This window comes from Ciconia boyciana, chromosome 24 (genome assembly GCF_034638445.1).
Source record: "Ciconia boyciana chromosome 24, ASM3463844v1, whole genome shotgun sequence".
In the NCBI taxonomy this organism is placed as follows: Eukaryota; Metazoa; Chordata; class Aves; order Ciconiiformes; family Ciconiidae; genus Ciconia; species Ciconia boyciana.
The window spans coordinates 3,971,531-3,987,864 of record NC_132957.1 but is presented as its reverse complement, the minus strand read 5'-3'; the positions used below and the strand labels follow the sequence as shown (position 1 = coordinate 3,987,864).

The 16,334-nt window shown below is 44.8% G+C and overlaps 1 protein-coding gene across 1 annotated transcript; it reads right to left on the bottom strand.

Annotated features, from left to right (window-relative positions):
• Positions 1–9: 9 nt before the first annotated feature.
• On the bottom strand, positions 10–12,334 carry NWD1 (NACHT and WD repeat domain containing 1). Its single transcript, XM_072845876.1, is given in 25 exon segments — positions 10–331; positions 836–944; positions 1,682–1,986; positions 1,989–2,077; positions 2,079–2,235; positions 2,611–2,758; positions 2,760–2,933; positions 3,503–3,675; positions 3,678–3,713; positions 4,124–4,214; positions 4,521–4,808; positions 4,940–5,074; positions 5,076–5,137; positions 5,322–5,435; positions 5,886–5,945; positions 5,948–6,082; positions 6,326–6,385; positions 6,731–6,802; positions 7,276–7,392; positions 7,866–8,032; positions 8,217–8,420; positions 8,835–8,883; positions 9,294–10,364; positions 10,760–11,048; positions 12,254–12,334. Coding segments are annotated over 25 exon segments (4,413 nt in total). The 3' UTR covers positions 10–104.
• Between the last annotated feature and the right edge of the window lie 4,000 nt (positions 12,335–16,334).

Genomic DNA, 16,334 nt, shown 5'->3' with positions numbered 1-16,334 from the left:
CCTGGGTGTTTATGCTGGTTTATCCTGTTCATCTTTGCTTTTTACGCCACTGAACAGATTTGAGAGAGCTTGTTGGTATGAATCAGGCTCCCAGAAGAATTTCTTTAGTTGTACTGTTGCTTGCTTGAGTTTTCCTCATCTTTCTTTCTGGATTTTACCGGATGCGTTGCCACGACGTTCTGGAGTGAGTTATGCTGAGGAAGGATGGTCTTAGGACAGTGAAACTTCTCACGAATTATATAACGAACTTTTGTTATTGCAACAAATCCGTCTGCAGTTGGCATGATTCTGTTAGCAGTTGTGTATACGCACTGTACAGCCAGCAAGGCACCTGCAGAAACCAAGCTCAGAATAAAACATTTACTGTGTAGCAGGACTGGATGTAAAATATGCCACTTCCCTGAAATGGTCCCTTGTCACCAGACAGTTTGAACTCAGTAAAACTGGGTCACACGAAGAGCAAGGAGAAGAGGGGGGAAAAAGTAGGCCATGCTGCTTGTTTCTCTGTAGAGCATTATAGATGATTTGCATAACAGAAACTTACCGAAATCTTTCTTGCTTTGCCCTTAAACTCGCTGCTGATACTTGAACCCAGAATATTGTTCTCTACTATGTGCTGGAATACTCCAGCTGTAGTCTTGCAATTGCAGCTTCCACTCACAATGCTAATACGCTGCCTCTGGGTTTGGTATTCTAGCCTCTGTTCTGATACTCGCACAAACTGTTGCTGTATGGCATGTTTCCCTTCTTACAACATGAAGGATGCTACAAGTGCATTTAATACAGGAAGGAGTACAGACTTTCTCGTGGTTGCTGGCATTTCACAATTACTCACCCTTTGCAACATCCCGGACTGTAATGGACTGATCCAGTGACCCAGTGTACAAGTACTTAGCATCTCTTGAGAAGCAAGCACAGCAAATGCCTTTCAGAAGAGATGTGGGCTGAAGATGGATGGTTAGGATTACATTGTTATGCTGGTAAATACAGGTTGAAGTGAAGATGCCTTAGAGTATTCAGTGGTTATTTAATGCTTAAGAATAGAGGTAATAAATAAAGATTTTCAGAAGAGCGGTCCTGGAAGGAGGATGGGAGGTATCACAAAATAAAGCCCCTAGCTTGTGAAGCACTCTATAGTTGGGCAGGAAAGAGAGCCTAGTATGACTGTACAAAAGCCCGTTATTCCACCTATGGAAAGGAGCAACTCAGACATGGCCGTGGTGTATTGTCAGGTGAAAGAGTAACAGCATTGATCCAGCCTCCACCATCACTTTTTTTTCCCCTACTGGATTCTCCTGCGCTTGCCCAATTTACCCTTTCTGTTGCTATTGTTAACTTGTGAAGTCTCATCCTCTTTGCTGATTTGTGTCATCTAGCTTACACTGGCTAAATGAGCAGTAATGAGCTGTAGATAAACAACTCCTATGACTTATGTTTAGTGTCAGAGTGGTGTTAACAGCACTCATTCACTTAGACAGCATTGACACCTTGATAGTGTATCTAGATATAAGAATGCTTTAAAATCAGACTTAGATGCTGAGAATAGCTTGCTGCCTGTCAGTCGGAGCAGCTACATACAGGATTTGGGTTTTCTCTGTGAGAGCTGGGAATCCTGTCAGTTGGATCTTCCTTGCCAGCTCAAGGCAGTAATCAACTATTGACAGTCTTACCACTGTAGTACCTTATAATAGCATGTCTCGTGTTCCTGCTGACAGAACTCCAAGTCCCAGAGGCACTGTAGGGAATCTTCAGATCCACTGAGTGCCCACTGCTCTCCGTGGCTGCTTTCCAAACAGGAGATCTGGCTTCTGTGACCTTCCAAAGGAAACACTTGGGCCTGAGGGCAGTCATAAAGGAATAAGTCCCCGCTAGTCATGCCATAGAGGACTCTGTAATCTGCAAGGACAGCCACGCTAGAAATCAGAGAGCCAGGGATCTGAGTTTTAAAGGTGTAGGCGGGCCTGTTGATCACTGGGCATGAATCTCAGGGATAATATCCAGCATAAGGACTAAATCATTGTATGCTACAGCAAGCTGCTTTTCCTGCTTATTATTGCCATGTTGCTGACTGGTTTCATGACTCTGGAGGTGGCATGCATGCTACATCCTGCCTGGAGTTCAGTGGAAAGACAAGGACTGTTCCAGATATAAGCCCTGTGACAAGGAGCTGGTTTTGCTCAGCTATTTTCAGGCATCTCACTCAGGCAGAGGTGTCCAGTGTGTCACACGCTTCACCTGTGCAACGGAAGGAAATCGGCAAGACTGTTCTTACTCCACCTGCATGTGAATGTCTTCCCTCAGATGGGGCTCATGATAGGCTTCTTTGTGTGTGAAATAATTTGCATATTATTCATATTTCCACTTTTCCCATGTCATAATAATAAGCTATTCTAGACACAAACTTTGGAGAGGAGATCAAAAAGCTCTCCAAGCCTGAAACAGATTTTCCTAAATCTCAATCTGCTTTTAGAAAAAGCAGAAAGGAGCAGACTATGCTTGTCATATGCTCAGAAAGCTAACCCTACCTTTGCTGCCTCTGTGAGTTGTTTTGTTTCTATCCTCCCCCACATACAGGCTTAATTTAACCAGTATTTCTGAGATGCAGTTCACCTTCTGTGGTGTTCCAGATGATGACTTTATGTGTGTCTTCAGGTTGGGTAACATAGACATAGTTCCCCCCGTGGGACAGTGCAGCACAGTCTGTATTTGGGACAGGTGCCGAGGTTTTCTGCTGATGATTGTAAATGAGGTTCCACACTCCTAGATAAGGTGTGCTGTGGGGAGACAGAAACCAGAGTGCTGTCGCACAGGGCTGAGAGTGTTACTGGTGCTCCCATGCCATCCAGTATGTCAGTCAGCAACCCCTGGTCTGATAAACTCCACACCTGGGAAAAGTTGTGGGGGGGAAAAGTCACCAGCGCCTGAGCTACTTTTTACTTAGTCCTATTTAAGAAGTAAAACAATATACCTTAACTAACTTGTACAGAAACATAAGGAAAGTCAAAGTATAGCATCCTAATACTAGAAGGCGAAACGCTGCCTTCTTACTCAAAAACAAATGTTTGAAGCACCTGGAGCCATTCAGCCCACTTGCTTCCTTTGCTCTGAAAGATGCCTAATTAGATCCTGCACATTTTGGACTGTACTGGCTGTTTACCTCTTTCTTTGGCAAGAGATGGTGCTCCAGATGTTGTGTATTCCATCTGGCTCCTGCTTACAGATGGGTAACAAGGCAGCTTTTAGGAGTTCAAATTTAAAACATTTCAGAAATGAAATAGTATTTTGGGCCTCAGGCGTACACTGACTTGAGGCTGGCCCTCTGAATTGATAAAGTGCTCTCCATTCAGTATCAGAAATAAAAGGAGAACAGAAAGGCTTGAAGCAATAAAGAGAAGGGTCGGTGGTCATCTTCTTGTTAGAAGTGTAGCAGTATTAGAAACATGTTCAGAACTGCAAATCCAACCCCTAGACAGGTTGCTGGGGATCAAGGCTACCCCTTTACTGGATCAAGGGCATATTCTGTAAGCTGGATTTGTAAGAGATGCTTCTGATTGAGAAGTTGCCCAGCCTGCCTTCCTCCCTGCCTGGATGCAGCCTGAGAACCAGTAACGATAATGTTGTTGCCAGCAGAGATAACAGCCATATGAACCACTCCTTCATTTTCCAAATCTGCCGTAGGAACCTGTGGAATCCCTTTGGGTCTGCCAGGTGCACTCACATGTACTCCTCAGAGCCTAAAACAATAAAATGTTAGTTACTGATTTATTGAGCTCTAATCCCCTTCAACACCATGTCTTTATGCATACGATTTAATTCCTATATTTCTTTAAAGGTAAGCCCAACAGGTAGCTTAGAAACCCTAAAAAAATAATCATGCCAGCTTAAGTGCTTTTCGCTACTTGCATCTCACTTACTCCCTTGAGAAAGGGCTCCTGGTACACAGGCAATGTTCTAACTCTTCACGAAGAGAATTTCACCCAATCTTTGTTACCCCCTTAAGCACAATAGTTGAATAAGGCCGGGCTAATGGGAAATTCCACATGCTGGCCCCTTTTAAAGGACACTTGGCATGTGGGAGAGCAGCTATTACCAACACTTTCCTAAGGAATGGGTGCTACTGAACCTGCAGCAAGAATGGACTCATCTTCTGAGGCCACCGCGAAGCAAACCTTTCCAGGAAGCTTCTCTAGCAAACTGTTTCCATCAGAAGAGATCTGCACAAAAATAAGGCAAGAGTAAGACATGAAGCTAGGATAGCTGAGCTGCCTCTCTTGTGAATGAAAGAGGATAGATTGGCAGTGAAATTTAATTTGGCCACATGGTATTGGGCAGAGCTATAAGGTGCAGAAGGATAGAAAGTGTTATGCTTGTCTGTTTGGGAAGTAGGATGTGGAAGTCTGAGGAAGATGCTCTATTCAGAATGGAGAAGGAGGGCCCGTTGGTTACCAGATCTGTTGTCTGGCTCAGTAAACCTCTGGATATTATAAGAAAATACAAGAAATATTATAAGAAAGTTGAACAGATAGATGTGTTTCATGGATAGAGCTCTCCTCGCTAAATCCCACCATCATCTTCCCTTGCTTCTGGATCAGAACACTGGATGTTGGTGTTTCTTCCTGTAGTCCTGATAGCTGACATTTGGATCTCAGCTCACCGGTGTAGCTGTTCCACAGACTCAGTGTTCCTCCTTCAGACACGGTCATAATCACCAGCCTTGGCCTGAATACTGCAGAACACATCCATGCATCTGACACCTCTCCAGAAATCTGGAGGATTAGTTCTGCTGTCTCCTGGTGCCAAGCATTGACCTAGTAAAGAGGTGGCAAAAGAGATAGGAGTAGCAAGGCCTGAGGTAGCTTTTCTGTCTACAACCTTCGTGACTGTGGCTGGAACTTCTGAAGTTCTTGTTCTTTCAGCACGCTTTAAGTTAAAGACTGGCCATATCTGAGGAAGAATATGCAGTCATGTGCCCCTCATCTTCATGAAGGTGATGCGAGGGCTGTTCTTTGATATACGTGTCCTGGATAATAAACCTTGCTCTGCCAGAAATCAAATTCCAGATGCGCAGACTGCGAATCTGTGGCAGCTGAAACAGCACAGGTTCCTTTTCCAAACACTTTCACATACCTCGCCTCAGCTATAAAATAAGATGAGGATTCACAAAATGAGGGATTCTTAGTGCTTTCAGCAATTGGGAGAATGCTGGCAGCTGGGAGGTGTCTGTGTGCCTCCAGCTCAAGGATTACCAAGCTGTCAGAGCTCTTTTCAGACATGAAAAGAGCTTTCCAACCATAAAAAGTGGAGAAGGCTCACCAGAGTGCCCGGAAGGGCATGCAGCATCTCAAAAACTTCCATATTCCAGACAAGCATTGAGCCATCCTGGGAACCTGCCACCAGCAGCTGGTAGTCAGAACTAAGTGCCATAACTGTGACACCTGCCATGAGACACAAAGAGGAAAGGCTGTTCTTGATACCGCAGGCAGAAAAGAGACATTTTGAGGTTGTTAATATGCTGTGTTTCTCCAACTAGAGTCCCCCTATACTGTCTGAACCCCGTAGTCTGTGCCAAGAGCAAGATTAGGTCCCTCAGACATATCTAGGTCAGTGTGTGCTTTTGTTGCCTGACGACAAAATGACCCACTTTATCCTCATTTGTTGAAGCAGTTGCGAATGGGACTGGTGCATGACTGAGCACAAAGGCAAATGGACCTTTATCCTGCCTTTGTGTAAGCTCACAGGCAAAACTGTATTTCTACGGAAACAGATGTTCTCTCCTTCTTCCTCTGTTTATTTATTAAGTTTCTTGGATTTCATTCATAACATGATGATGATGATGATGATTAGATATATTCTTGGGCTGTATCTGTCCCCAGGACTAATCCTACCTTTGAGGAATCCAGTGAGCATTGTGTGTAGGGGCCCACTGGGTGGCTGGAGAAATCCACACGTGGAATGAGAACAGGGTAGGGACAGACACTGCACCAGCTTAGACTCTGCTGGCACAGCTTCCCAATTACCTCCAGGTAGGAAGGCATGAAAAAAAGAAGCCTGGCCAACACTTCTGTGTATATTATACTCACTCCTAAGAGGGCAGAGACAAAAAAGCGTTTTAGAACATGACTGTGGTGGGCCTGTGAGAGCTACCATAGTTTTGTTTTATGTGATGTATGTAATGAACTGTGCTAGCTTTATCTGGCCAGGCACTTGAATAATATAAGGAAGGCTACAGTGTAAAACATGGACAAATGTAACGGTGTGGCAGGATTTTTCCCCTGAGGGAAGAGTGGGTATTCTGAGGAGAAGACAGAGGAGCAGCACTGTGTACCCTCTCCTCTAATTAGCTGCAAAGCTGCAAGGGAATCCACGTAGCTAACAGGTGCTTCTACTAGACATGGGGCAACAGGCGCTTTGGTTGTGGTAAACTGCTCTAATCAAATAGACAAAATGTCTGTTGGCAAAGGACAAACCTCAGCTTCCCCTACAGAGGCCCTACCAGAATGAGGCATTTATGAGTCTTTTGATGGATCCCAGAACAGAGAATTTTGTCACTGGTTGTAATTCCTCAGAGAAGTATTTTTACGTGGAAAGGAAAATTCCAGTTCTTTCCTCTGCATCACGCTCTGTCGCTCTGACATAGCTGTTACCTTCAGGGCTGTGTATACTGCTGAGTGCTGGCTTCAAAAGAAGAAGTGTGTCCTGCACAAGGCTGGACAGCTGATGCATTCAGTACACATGGCAAAGTCATCAACAACGCTCTCTATTCCAGAGGCAGTTATTTTACAGTGGATCCAGTTCATATTCCCTGCAGAAAGAAATACTATTAGAGCAGAGAACATCAGCCCTGAGAATGCACAGTTATTCTGAAAAGACTGAGATAAAAAAATGCTTTTTGGGGGAAGGAAGGGATAGAAGGATTAACAGCCACTAGCAGTGGAACTAGGACTCATTTGCTGAGGAAGGGGAGGGCTCCCATTGTCACACTTCCTTCTTTACCCTCTTAAATGCTCTATGTATTTTTTTATTAAATTTGTTAGGTTTTTTAATATGTTTTCTTCTTAGCGTTTGGAGGATCTAAATAATTTCTTTCAGCTGCTAAAGGACTGTGGTGATAATTCTAGGATAACAGTTTGTAACAGTTAGCTTATTTCTCTTTCAAGCTTCCTTCTCACAGCGGTTATTGATGCTGTGTAGAAAGGTGGTGATTCTTACCTGCGGCTTAGGCATGAAGCATGCCTCTGCAGAGCACTGTATAACTCCCTCTTGCCCAGTCCTTACCCAGCACATCCTGTTTTAGCTCCTCAATTCGTCCAGCATTAAGTAAATGAAATGGCAATTCACACAACTTCCTCAGATTTGTGACAGTATCAGAGAACCAGAGTGGCTGAGGGGCTACTTAAGAGTAACCAGAACAGTGGACTTGAGACATGGCTTGTGGATTAATCTGTTTGCTTTCACAACTTCAGTGCTAGATGCTATCTCATGGTATGCCAGACAGCATTTCCAGGACTTTCATTGTTCTCCTATTAGTAGGAAATGTTTTTCATTACTCTAAATTTCTCTTGCTACAATCGAAGGCAGGCTGCCTTTCTGCAGATGTGAATAATAAATTCCTTCCTTCCTTGTTGCAGTAGCCTCTTATATATATGAAGATTGCATGACAAAGTCTGTAAAATGACTTTAGATCTCCTTGGTTGGAGATATGTGTTTTAAAAAAAAAAATCCATGTATCTTTGTCATTGTTGAAAGCACTGAATAGTGTTATTTACTATTATTTCCATTGTCTTCTGATTTCAGACCCTGTCCAGCAGTCTGGAGACACAGAGCCATGGTCCAGAGCTTACAGGTAGGGAAATGCCTGCTGATACTCCTCACCTTCCTGTCGGCATTCAAGGTCCTGGTAAAGTGTGGCAACATAAGAGGTTTCTTCATTCCCCAGCTCCAAGTCCCTTTGAAGAAATCTGCCAGGAGAAAATGCCTCTTGATTTTGTCTTGTTTTGATAGATAATGATTCTGCACCATTTCAACAAACTGCCTGGGAAGGGAAAAAGTCATAGATGTACTGAAACAGGGAGCTAGAGCTGGGTGTTTTTTCTAGAGTCTCAGCACTGTCAGAGTTTAAGAATTGAGAGGAGTCTAGGCAGGGTGCCCGAAAGCCCAGGATGGGAGCATACCATACTCAAAAGTTTGGCTTCTCATTCTCTGCCCTCTAAGAGTACCTGTGTGCAAAGCAAAGAAGGGTGAAGCCATCTGCCTTCCGTTCTGCCAGGCACTCTCCCATGTCACTGCATAGCCATGCCCAGTGGAGAGGAGGAAGGCGCAGGATAGTTTTACTTGAAGGAAGGTGGCAGTGCTGAATCTTTGAGAGAACTTCATTGTCAAGGGATAAAATGTCCTTCAGCTCCATGTCTGACGGCCCGTTTCTGCAAGTGAAGTCTGATATATGAAAGGAAATTATTTATCTTCCTCCTTACTGTTTACACTGATATCTGTAGTGGGAGGGTGAGTGGTTTTTCTGGCAGTTCAGAAGTACTAGTCACCAAAAATCTCACTAGCTCACATGCACACATGGCAGTCTCAGCTGAGAGCTTAAACCCTGGATAAGCCATGGAGATCAATTTCCTTTCCCAAGTAATCCCAGAACATCTCCCTTCGAGACAATAGTTTAGGTAGGCTGCCAGGTATGAGAGGAATGTTATGCTTGCTAAATATATGTATGAACACATTCACAGGCTCAAAGAACTGAGAGCTTTTTCTGGTTTTGGCTGTATTTAGACAGATTCCCTATGAACAGCAGGAAATATGGGCTGTTCCATCAGGGATGCAGCAGTACTCACTGTGAGGAAGCAATATAGCCAAGCACACGAGCCACAAGGACTGTGCTGTCTTTTCAGTCCTGAAAAGTCACTGTGTGACTTTTCCAGTCTGTCGCAGAGAGAGACTAAGGCGGGCTTCCTCTCTGCAGATGTGAATAATAATATTCCTTCCTTGTTGCAGTAGCCTCTTACATATATGAAGACTGCATGACAAAGTTTGTAAAATGACTTTAGATCTCCTTGGTTGGAGATATGTGTTTAAAAAAAAAAAATCCTTGTATCTTTGTCATTATTGAAAGCACTGAATAGTGTTAAAAAATATATATATATAAAAGGGGTGGGGGAGGGGCCCCCAGCATGCCGGTGCCGTCCCCATGGCATCCTGGGCTGTGCTAGCAATCGCTAGTTCTGAAGGTGAAGTGTAAGATGCCCATTTTCTGGCCTCATGGAAGGCCAGCTTGAAGAGCAGGGCTTGCCCACCACTAGGGAAGCTCTGACGGAAATAGGCCCGTTGAGCTGGGCTTAGCTGTTGTCTGTCTGATGCTAAGAGCATCTCTAGCATCTCCTCACCTTCCTCACAGGATAAGGGTCCTACTTCAAAGTACGCTTCAGCCTCAGGCACAGCGTGTTGGAGAGCTTTCAGAGTATCAGGCTCTGCTGTGGAAATGGAAATGATGATGTGGACCTTTGCAGGGCAATCTGTAGGGAGCCAGTGGAATCTGTGAGCACCATCACCAGGAAGTAATCTCTCCACAGAGTCAAGGAACACTACCAGTGTCTGTGTGCCACAATGGGAGACAGTGAGGAGTTTACTGAGGAACAAGACTAAATCACTGCAAGCCTGTTTGGTCTGGGTTGGAGATGGTGGTGGCAAATCAAATGCTAAACACACTTGGAGACGAATGTTCCTCAGCAGGCTGTGAATGGCAGAATGGAGCTGGGATGGCCCCAGCAAACGAATCACGACTGTGGTGTCTGGCCCTAAAACAGTTTGCACCTGCTCAGATAGTTTGCACATCACAGCTGTTTTTCCACAGCCTGGTGGCCCATAAAGGATGAATGCTGTGTGGGTTTTATCATTGTTCTGCCTAATACGGTGAAAAATGTTATCCAATAAATTCTATCTCCCACAGAAAAATCTGCAGTTCTTCAGGCACAGAGCTGTGTTGTGGCCGGGCTCCTGCAGAAGTCGCCCTGGCTCCTCGCTGATCTGTCCTCGGCATCAAAGATTCTCTAAAACCTGGTGATTACTGACAGCAGTGAACTGCTCACAAAGTTCTTTCAGGTATTTGTTATTCTCCTTGTGCTGGGGGTTCCCAGAGTCTTTACTGCATGCCAGTGTGTGTACTTTGAGGTGTTTGGGATAATGGCTTGCAATTTGTGCTTTAAGGTTACTGAGCAGCTGTTTTGCTTCACTGTCCTCTTTCAGCTCACAGTTTGTCCCTTGCCCAATTTGTCTGTTGGAATCCTCAACCTCTGTGAGGAATATGAAAGCCCCTGGGTTGCTCTCCTGGGTATTGAGGAGACCCTGTTCAATCTCCCATTCATTTACTACCAACAAAAAAAAAAAAAAAAGGGAGACATGAGCATTTGGTTTCAGAACAGAACACAGGAAAAGCCATCCATCAACATTAATGTGACATCCCTTGGGCCGTTTCACATGATGCTAGCAGGTCAGCATTCCCCACGTCCTCTGAGCTAGGCATACTCCTGGATGTGGTCAGGGAGATTAGGGGAAAAAGGAGAAACATTTCTATCTGGTGTATTACTGTTTGCTAGTCAGCACCAACCTCCCTCCTCAGGATTCGAGATATGGCAAATAGTTAGCAAGTCTCTTCCTTCCTGCATCTTTCCTGTTGTATACAATCTGATGTTGTCTTGAAAAAAACAGCTGTCCTCCCTGACAGCTCTGGTTAGAAGGACATCACAGCCCTGCCAGAACACACCTGATTTGTAGGAGCAGTGCCTCTGCTCTGGGCCGAGCAGCCCACACTTCTCTGCCTTCTGGGCTGCCACGTGCAGCGCTGAGGCCAGGCGTCTCTCCAGGCAGTGCCAGGCCTGCCCGTCAGCCGGCTGCAGCACATAGCAGGTGGGCAGCGCGTTCTCATCCCACCAGTACCACTGTGTCGGGAGCTGGGCAGAGTCCCCTGACAGCTGCAGAGTTAGGGCCTCAAATTCCTTCTCCGCAATGAGCTGAGGCACAGTCTGGTGCCCACAGTGGTCTCCCAGGAGTCCCTGCAACAGGTAAAAAAGGTCCGGCATTCAGGCACTGCTTCTGCAGTGACAGCTGGGATGTGGACTGGCTGCTTGCCTTAGCACCTAGGATTGCCAGGGAGGGCTGCTCAGAAAACTTGCTGCTAACCACAGCACCCCTGTGGCTTCCATGTTGGCTGGGGACAGCCAAGCAGAGTCCCATGGTCGGGGAGAAGTGACTTTACAGCAGCTGCTCCTCAGGCCTTTGCAGTGTGCTGGGGCAGGGGAAGAGTGATGAAGGTGAGGCAGTGGAAGCACAGAGCGGAACTGGTTTGAGAACTTTGGCCAATGGTGCTGTAAGATTGCCTTTGGGGTGGAGAAGAACTAAGGGAACAGGACTGAGCCTGGGGACTTTTGATTAGGACCGAAGGCTGGGCCAGGGAAGAGGGACATCCTGAAAAGGGTCGGCATCCCGTATCCATGCAGTCTGGAAACAGTGCAGAATGCAAACCCACCGTGCAATCCTTGAGCAGTGCCCTTCTGGTGTGTGTAAGGGAGAGAGGGAGTAGGTGAATCTTTGTGGCTGGCTCTACTGAGATTTCTAGGTACACACTGAGAACCAGTCTGAGGAAGACACTGCCTGAGTGCGTACTAGTGCCATCTGCATATGCGATAGGGTGCTGCTAACGGAGGTGGGAGCTGCAGGGAGCTCAGCGATGGTGAGCTTATGGGTGCAGTAACGCCGTGATGAGACTCTCATGGTCTCTGCCTCTCCATTGCTGGCCTCTGGTGGAAGTGGCTCAGGGGAAATGAGGCACAACTTGCACAAATACTTAATTGCTTCTTTACTTACTTGTGGCTTCAGTTATGCCCCCTGGGACTGTGTATTAATTCTCTTTGTTCAGCAAAACTTTCCTTCTCCCTTTCTAAAACCAAAACAACCTGAGGAAGCAACCTGGCACTTCTGCAGGTGTGTCAGCCTCCTCTCCCCTTCTGCAAGGCTTAAAATTCTGGGTGTGGGTTTCTGTTTGGGGCTGTCACCAAATCGCTTCAAGGAAGCTGAGGTGCGCTGCTGCTTTGGGGAGCTTTCAGTGGTTAGAAGGAGTGATCGGAGGGCTTTGAGTGAGGCAGAAGCATGGAACAAGTATCAGCTTGCAGTATGACACCCCACTCTGTCCCTGGTGGTTGCTATGGCATTTTCATTTCTGGTTCTTTGCATGGAGAATTTGTATTTATTCCTTAGTTACCGAGAAAATCTCCTCAATACTGAGGTACTGGGCAGGAAGCAAGCTCGGAGCAAGAGCTTCTTGCCTTATGTGCGTCTCCATCTGCCTCTTATACCTGCTAGTTAACACACATAACCTCTGTTATCTTCTGCTCTGAAGAGACTCTGTGTTCAGGGCTGGACCATATGTGTGTGTTCCTGTCTAGGCTCCTTTTGTCTTTTAGGGACTACTGGCAGTTACTGACATCTCAGCCCCATCAGCTAGCTGATTGGGAAGCTGCTCAGGCAGGCTAATTACTTTTGAAAACCACCTTACTTGTCCAGTAGACCTGCTGAGTGTGTGCGGCCTGCCCTGTATGTCTCACTTCAGCCACAGGGATTGAGTATGCACTGCAGTGCTAGCACTTACAATGAAGGTGGGACCAGCTGACAGTTGCTGACAGGCTTCGGTTTCCTCCAGAGAGAACTGTGTGTTTCTGTGATCAGGGTCTACAAGCTCAGAAATACCCCATTTCAAGTCAATTACCTGCACAACAATTTTTTTTTTCAAGATTCGTAGACTAGTCAATACTATCATAAAAACAGTGACATGGGAAAATTAAGTCATTCTATCACGTTTAATTTTTAGATCAGTCTGAACACTAATGGTACGCAACTTTAATTACTGGAACTCTACAAGAGACACTGAGATATTCAAAATCTCTCAGGAGGGATTTCTCCTGTGAAAGACTTAGGGATTTGGAGCACGGATGACCAAGTAAGCAACTTAGCTTTTCAGGACAAGGAACCTCAAGACTGTAGGTTATTTGCTGCAACATTTGAAGCCTATCTTCTATCATAGAATATAATGATTCCCAACATTTCAATAGCCCCTTTTATGCTAGAAGTTCTGTGCAAATTAGTATAATGAGGACTAGTTCAACTACCCCTGAAGTATATCCAGTGGAATTTATACATGCCATGAAGGTTTTTTCCAACTGAATATAGAAACAAAAGGATGATGCAAACCCTCGTGTCCAGGTGCTTGAAGATGGTTAGCCACCTAACTCTTCATTGAAATCCATGCAACTCAAGCATACAAATATACTTAATCCAAAAGTTCTAGGAAATTGGTACAGCAGTATTTGGTCTCCTAAGGAGATGGAAAACCTATGAGCATTTTGGGTTTTTTTTCCTCTATCCCGTGTATTTTGATGGCCTTTGGACAGGACAGACAAGAGGGAAGTGGTTTAACTCAAACATTAGGCCGTGCTTCTGACAGAAGACCTGTGCTTCTGGGTATGCTTTCTCCAGGAGGGTCTCTCTTTCTGTAGCCATGTCTGTATGGAAGGATTGGTGCAGCACACCAGAAGTTAGGAATTTGGAGCTGGGTTTTTACTTTGTCTATGTGTCATGTTAGACCTTACAGTGAAAACACAGTTTGTGTTGCTATCATCTAATGTGTGTTGAGTTTCGTATAGATGACATTGTGGTTAAGTCTTGTAAAACCGTGGTTTCCAGAAGTCTGCAGTGCCCACGTTACTACGTTACCAACGCGAGTGCATTTTCAAGGTTCTATACTGGCTTGTCACACTGTGTTTTTATTTGCTAATATGAAAACTCTGGATCTGGAAATTTTGGATTACATAGTTACAGAATACAATACAGCAGCATTGATCCAGAAAAATGTATTTCTTACATCTTGCTGTGGCAAATTCTCCATCCTATTTTAAGACCACTCAGCCACACTGTTGGCCATCTCAGCAGTGATAAATAGCCACAATAAAAGGCAATTCTACCCACAGGGAATCTTTTCATACAGAGTCAAGTCTGTGAAATTTTTATGGCTGCTTCCCTGCTGTGCTTTTTACAAGAGAGATTACCACTTTCTAGAAAAATCTTTGTGACACCATTTAAGTGACATATTCACTGAATTAAATCAAACAACAAACTAGGTAAATTTAAGATAAATTAAGAAGACAAAGCAAGTAGGAGGAAAGGTAAGCACATATATGCACATGAACACAAGCGTGAGTGCTCACTCCCAGCACCCACGTGCATGCACCCTCTCCTGTTCACTGATCCACAGGTCTTATATTCATGGATACTTTTCACACCTGCAAAATGAAAAGACATGGGGAATATAAAGGACATTTTTCTCCTTACATATATTTTATCATACGGGATTATAATTTCTTCAGAACTGGAATATTTTCTCCCTGGAATTATATAAACATTCATGGCACTACATAATAATGTGATAAAGTAGTACAAGAGGACATGTTAAAATTAGGACAGGGAAGGGCTGTATCTGCAGCTTTCCTTGGGACTGTTCTAAGTGAAAAGTGATCACTAATGACATCTGTGCCACCATCAGATGAGGAAAGGGCTCCAGCGCGTTAGGAATTACCATGTCTGCACTGCTGTCCAACAGGGAGCAAGCATTCTCAGCGTAATAGCCCTGGAATAATTCATTAGGTCTCACCAAGGCTGCAGTAGTTACAGGAAATCCTTGTATCGCTTTACGCTCCAGCCCACATGAATTCCAAACTTTACAGTGGGAGAGTGGGTTTAACTTATATCTCTGTCTTTTGGTGAAAATCCAATCACGTCACATCCTTCATCCCCAAACTGTTCCTGAAAATACATGAGGTCTACCACAACTTGGACAGGTGTTGTAGGTAAAATCTTAATGCTAGCTGTGTCCTTATATGCCCACTAATTTCACATTGTCTGCAGTTCTCATACATTCTTTCCAGAAACTGCAGCTGTAACTATTTCTGTAAATGCGGACCTATCTGCTTAGGCTGGAAACACCTCACTGTCCAAACAGCATATTCATCACGTTATCTCCTACTGGAGGAGATGCTGCAGTATTTTCTTTCTTTGGAAGGCACTTTTTGTGGAATTGAGAGCCTACCTAAGCCTATGTTTTCTTATTTAAAAATGGAGACAGAGTGAATGATTTTCAGAAGAAGGGGAATCTGAGTTTTGTAATTCCTGAAAATCTGAGTCATTGCTACCCACTGCCAGTTAAGACTTCAGGAGCTCAGTCTGGCAACTGTGTCCCAGTAGGCAGAGGAAGTGGGAAATATTTGGATATTGTCCAAGAAGTTCTTCACAAATATTTCTTGCTGTTACAGTGGTGGATGGGAATCAAATGTATGTTGCCCGGGGTTTCGAGAAAGCCTGCAACCTTTGCTGTCTTGTGGGCAGGCACTGCACCGCACTGAGCTATTCTTGCACAGTAGTGCCTAGGCTGAATTTGGCTTCACTGCAAATGCTATTAGTTCCTGAATATCTGGAATGTTCTAAGTGCTGACATGTTCGAAGTGCAAATTGGGTGTGACAGAATAAAGCTGTATAGAAAATGCAGCAGATCATAGGCATCTTCACTTTCAAATGAAGCTGCAAGCTTACAGCTTCTCTGCTAAGCACAGTAGTCTCACTGCATTGTAACACTTTGCAGACTCTAGCAGAGAGAGTGCCTGATGCATTCAGCAGCTTCAGGACTTTTCAGCTTATTTACCTGAAAAAACTGAGCTGATGAAAACTCAGACCAGGCTGGAGGGCTGGAAAGGAAGAGGCACCATCTTCCCACAGAGAAGATCCCGGCGTGTATCTGGACTGAAGCTCATGCTATCTAGACTCGCTGAGCTCTCCTCAGCAGAGACTGCTGGTTAGAGAGGAGATGACTAATGGCAATGAACACCAGTCAGTGGTGCCTCTCTCCACAAAGCTGGCTTGCTCCTTCTTTTAAGGAAAGCCTGGGAACATTTCAGCTACTTTGACAGGGACAGTAGGAGATGGTTGACTGTCTGCACTGAGATGCAGTGAAACATCACTGCATCCTGGAGCGATCCGTCTGTATTTGAAGAGGACAGATATCTCTATAGCAACCAGTGTTTGTCACTTGGGCAGAATCCCCAAGGTCTCTTTTTAAGGTGCTAAATGTGCTCCCTCTCAGGCGCTGTACACCTGAGGTCCCTTTGTTCACTACCCTTGACTATTTTAGAAATATTCATCTGTGTTATTTTAGCGTCAGGTAAGCCTACCAGTACTACTATCATCTATGGTGCAGGCACTCTCAGCCATCTAAAGTAGGTTTCTTAATACCCAGGGAG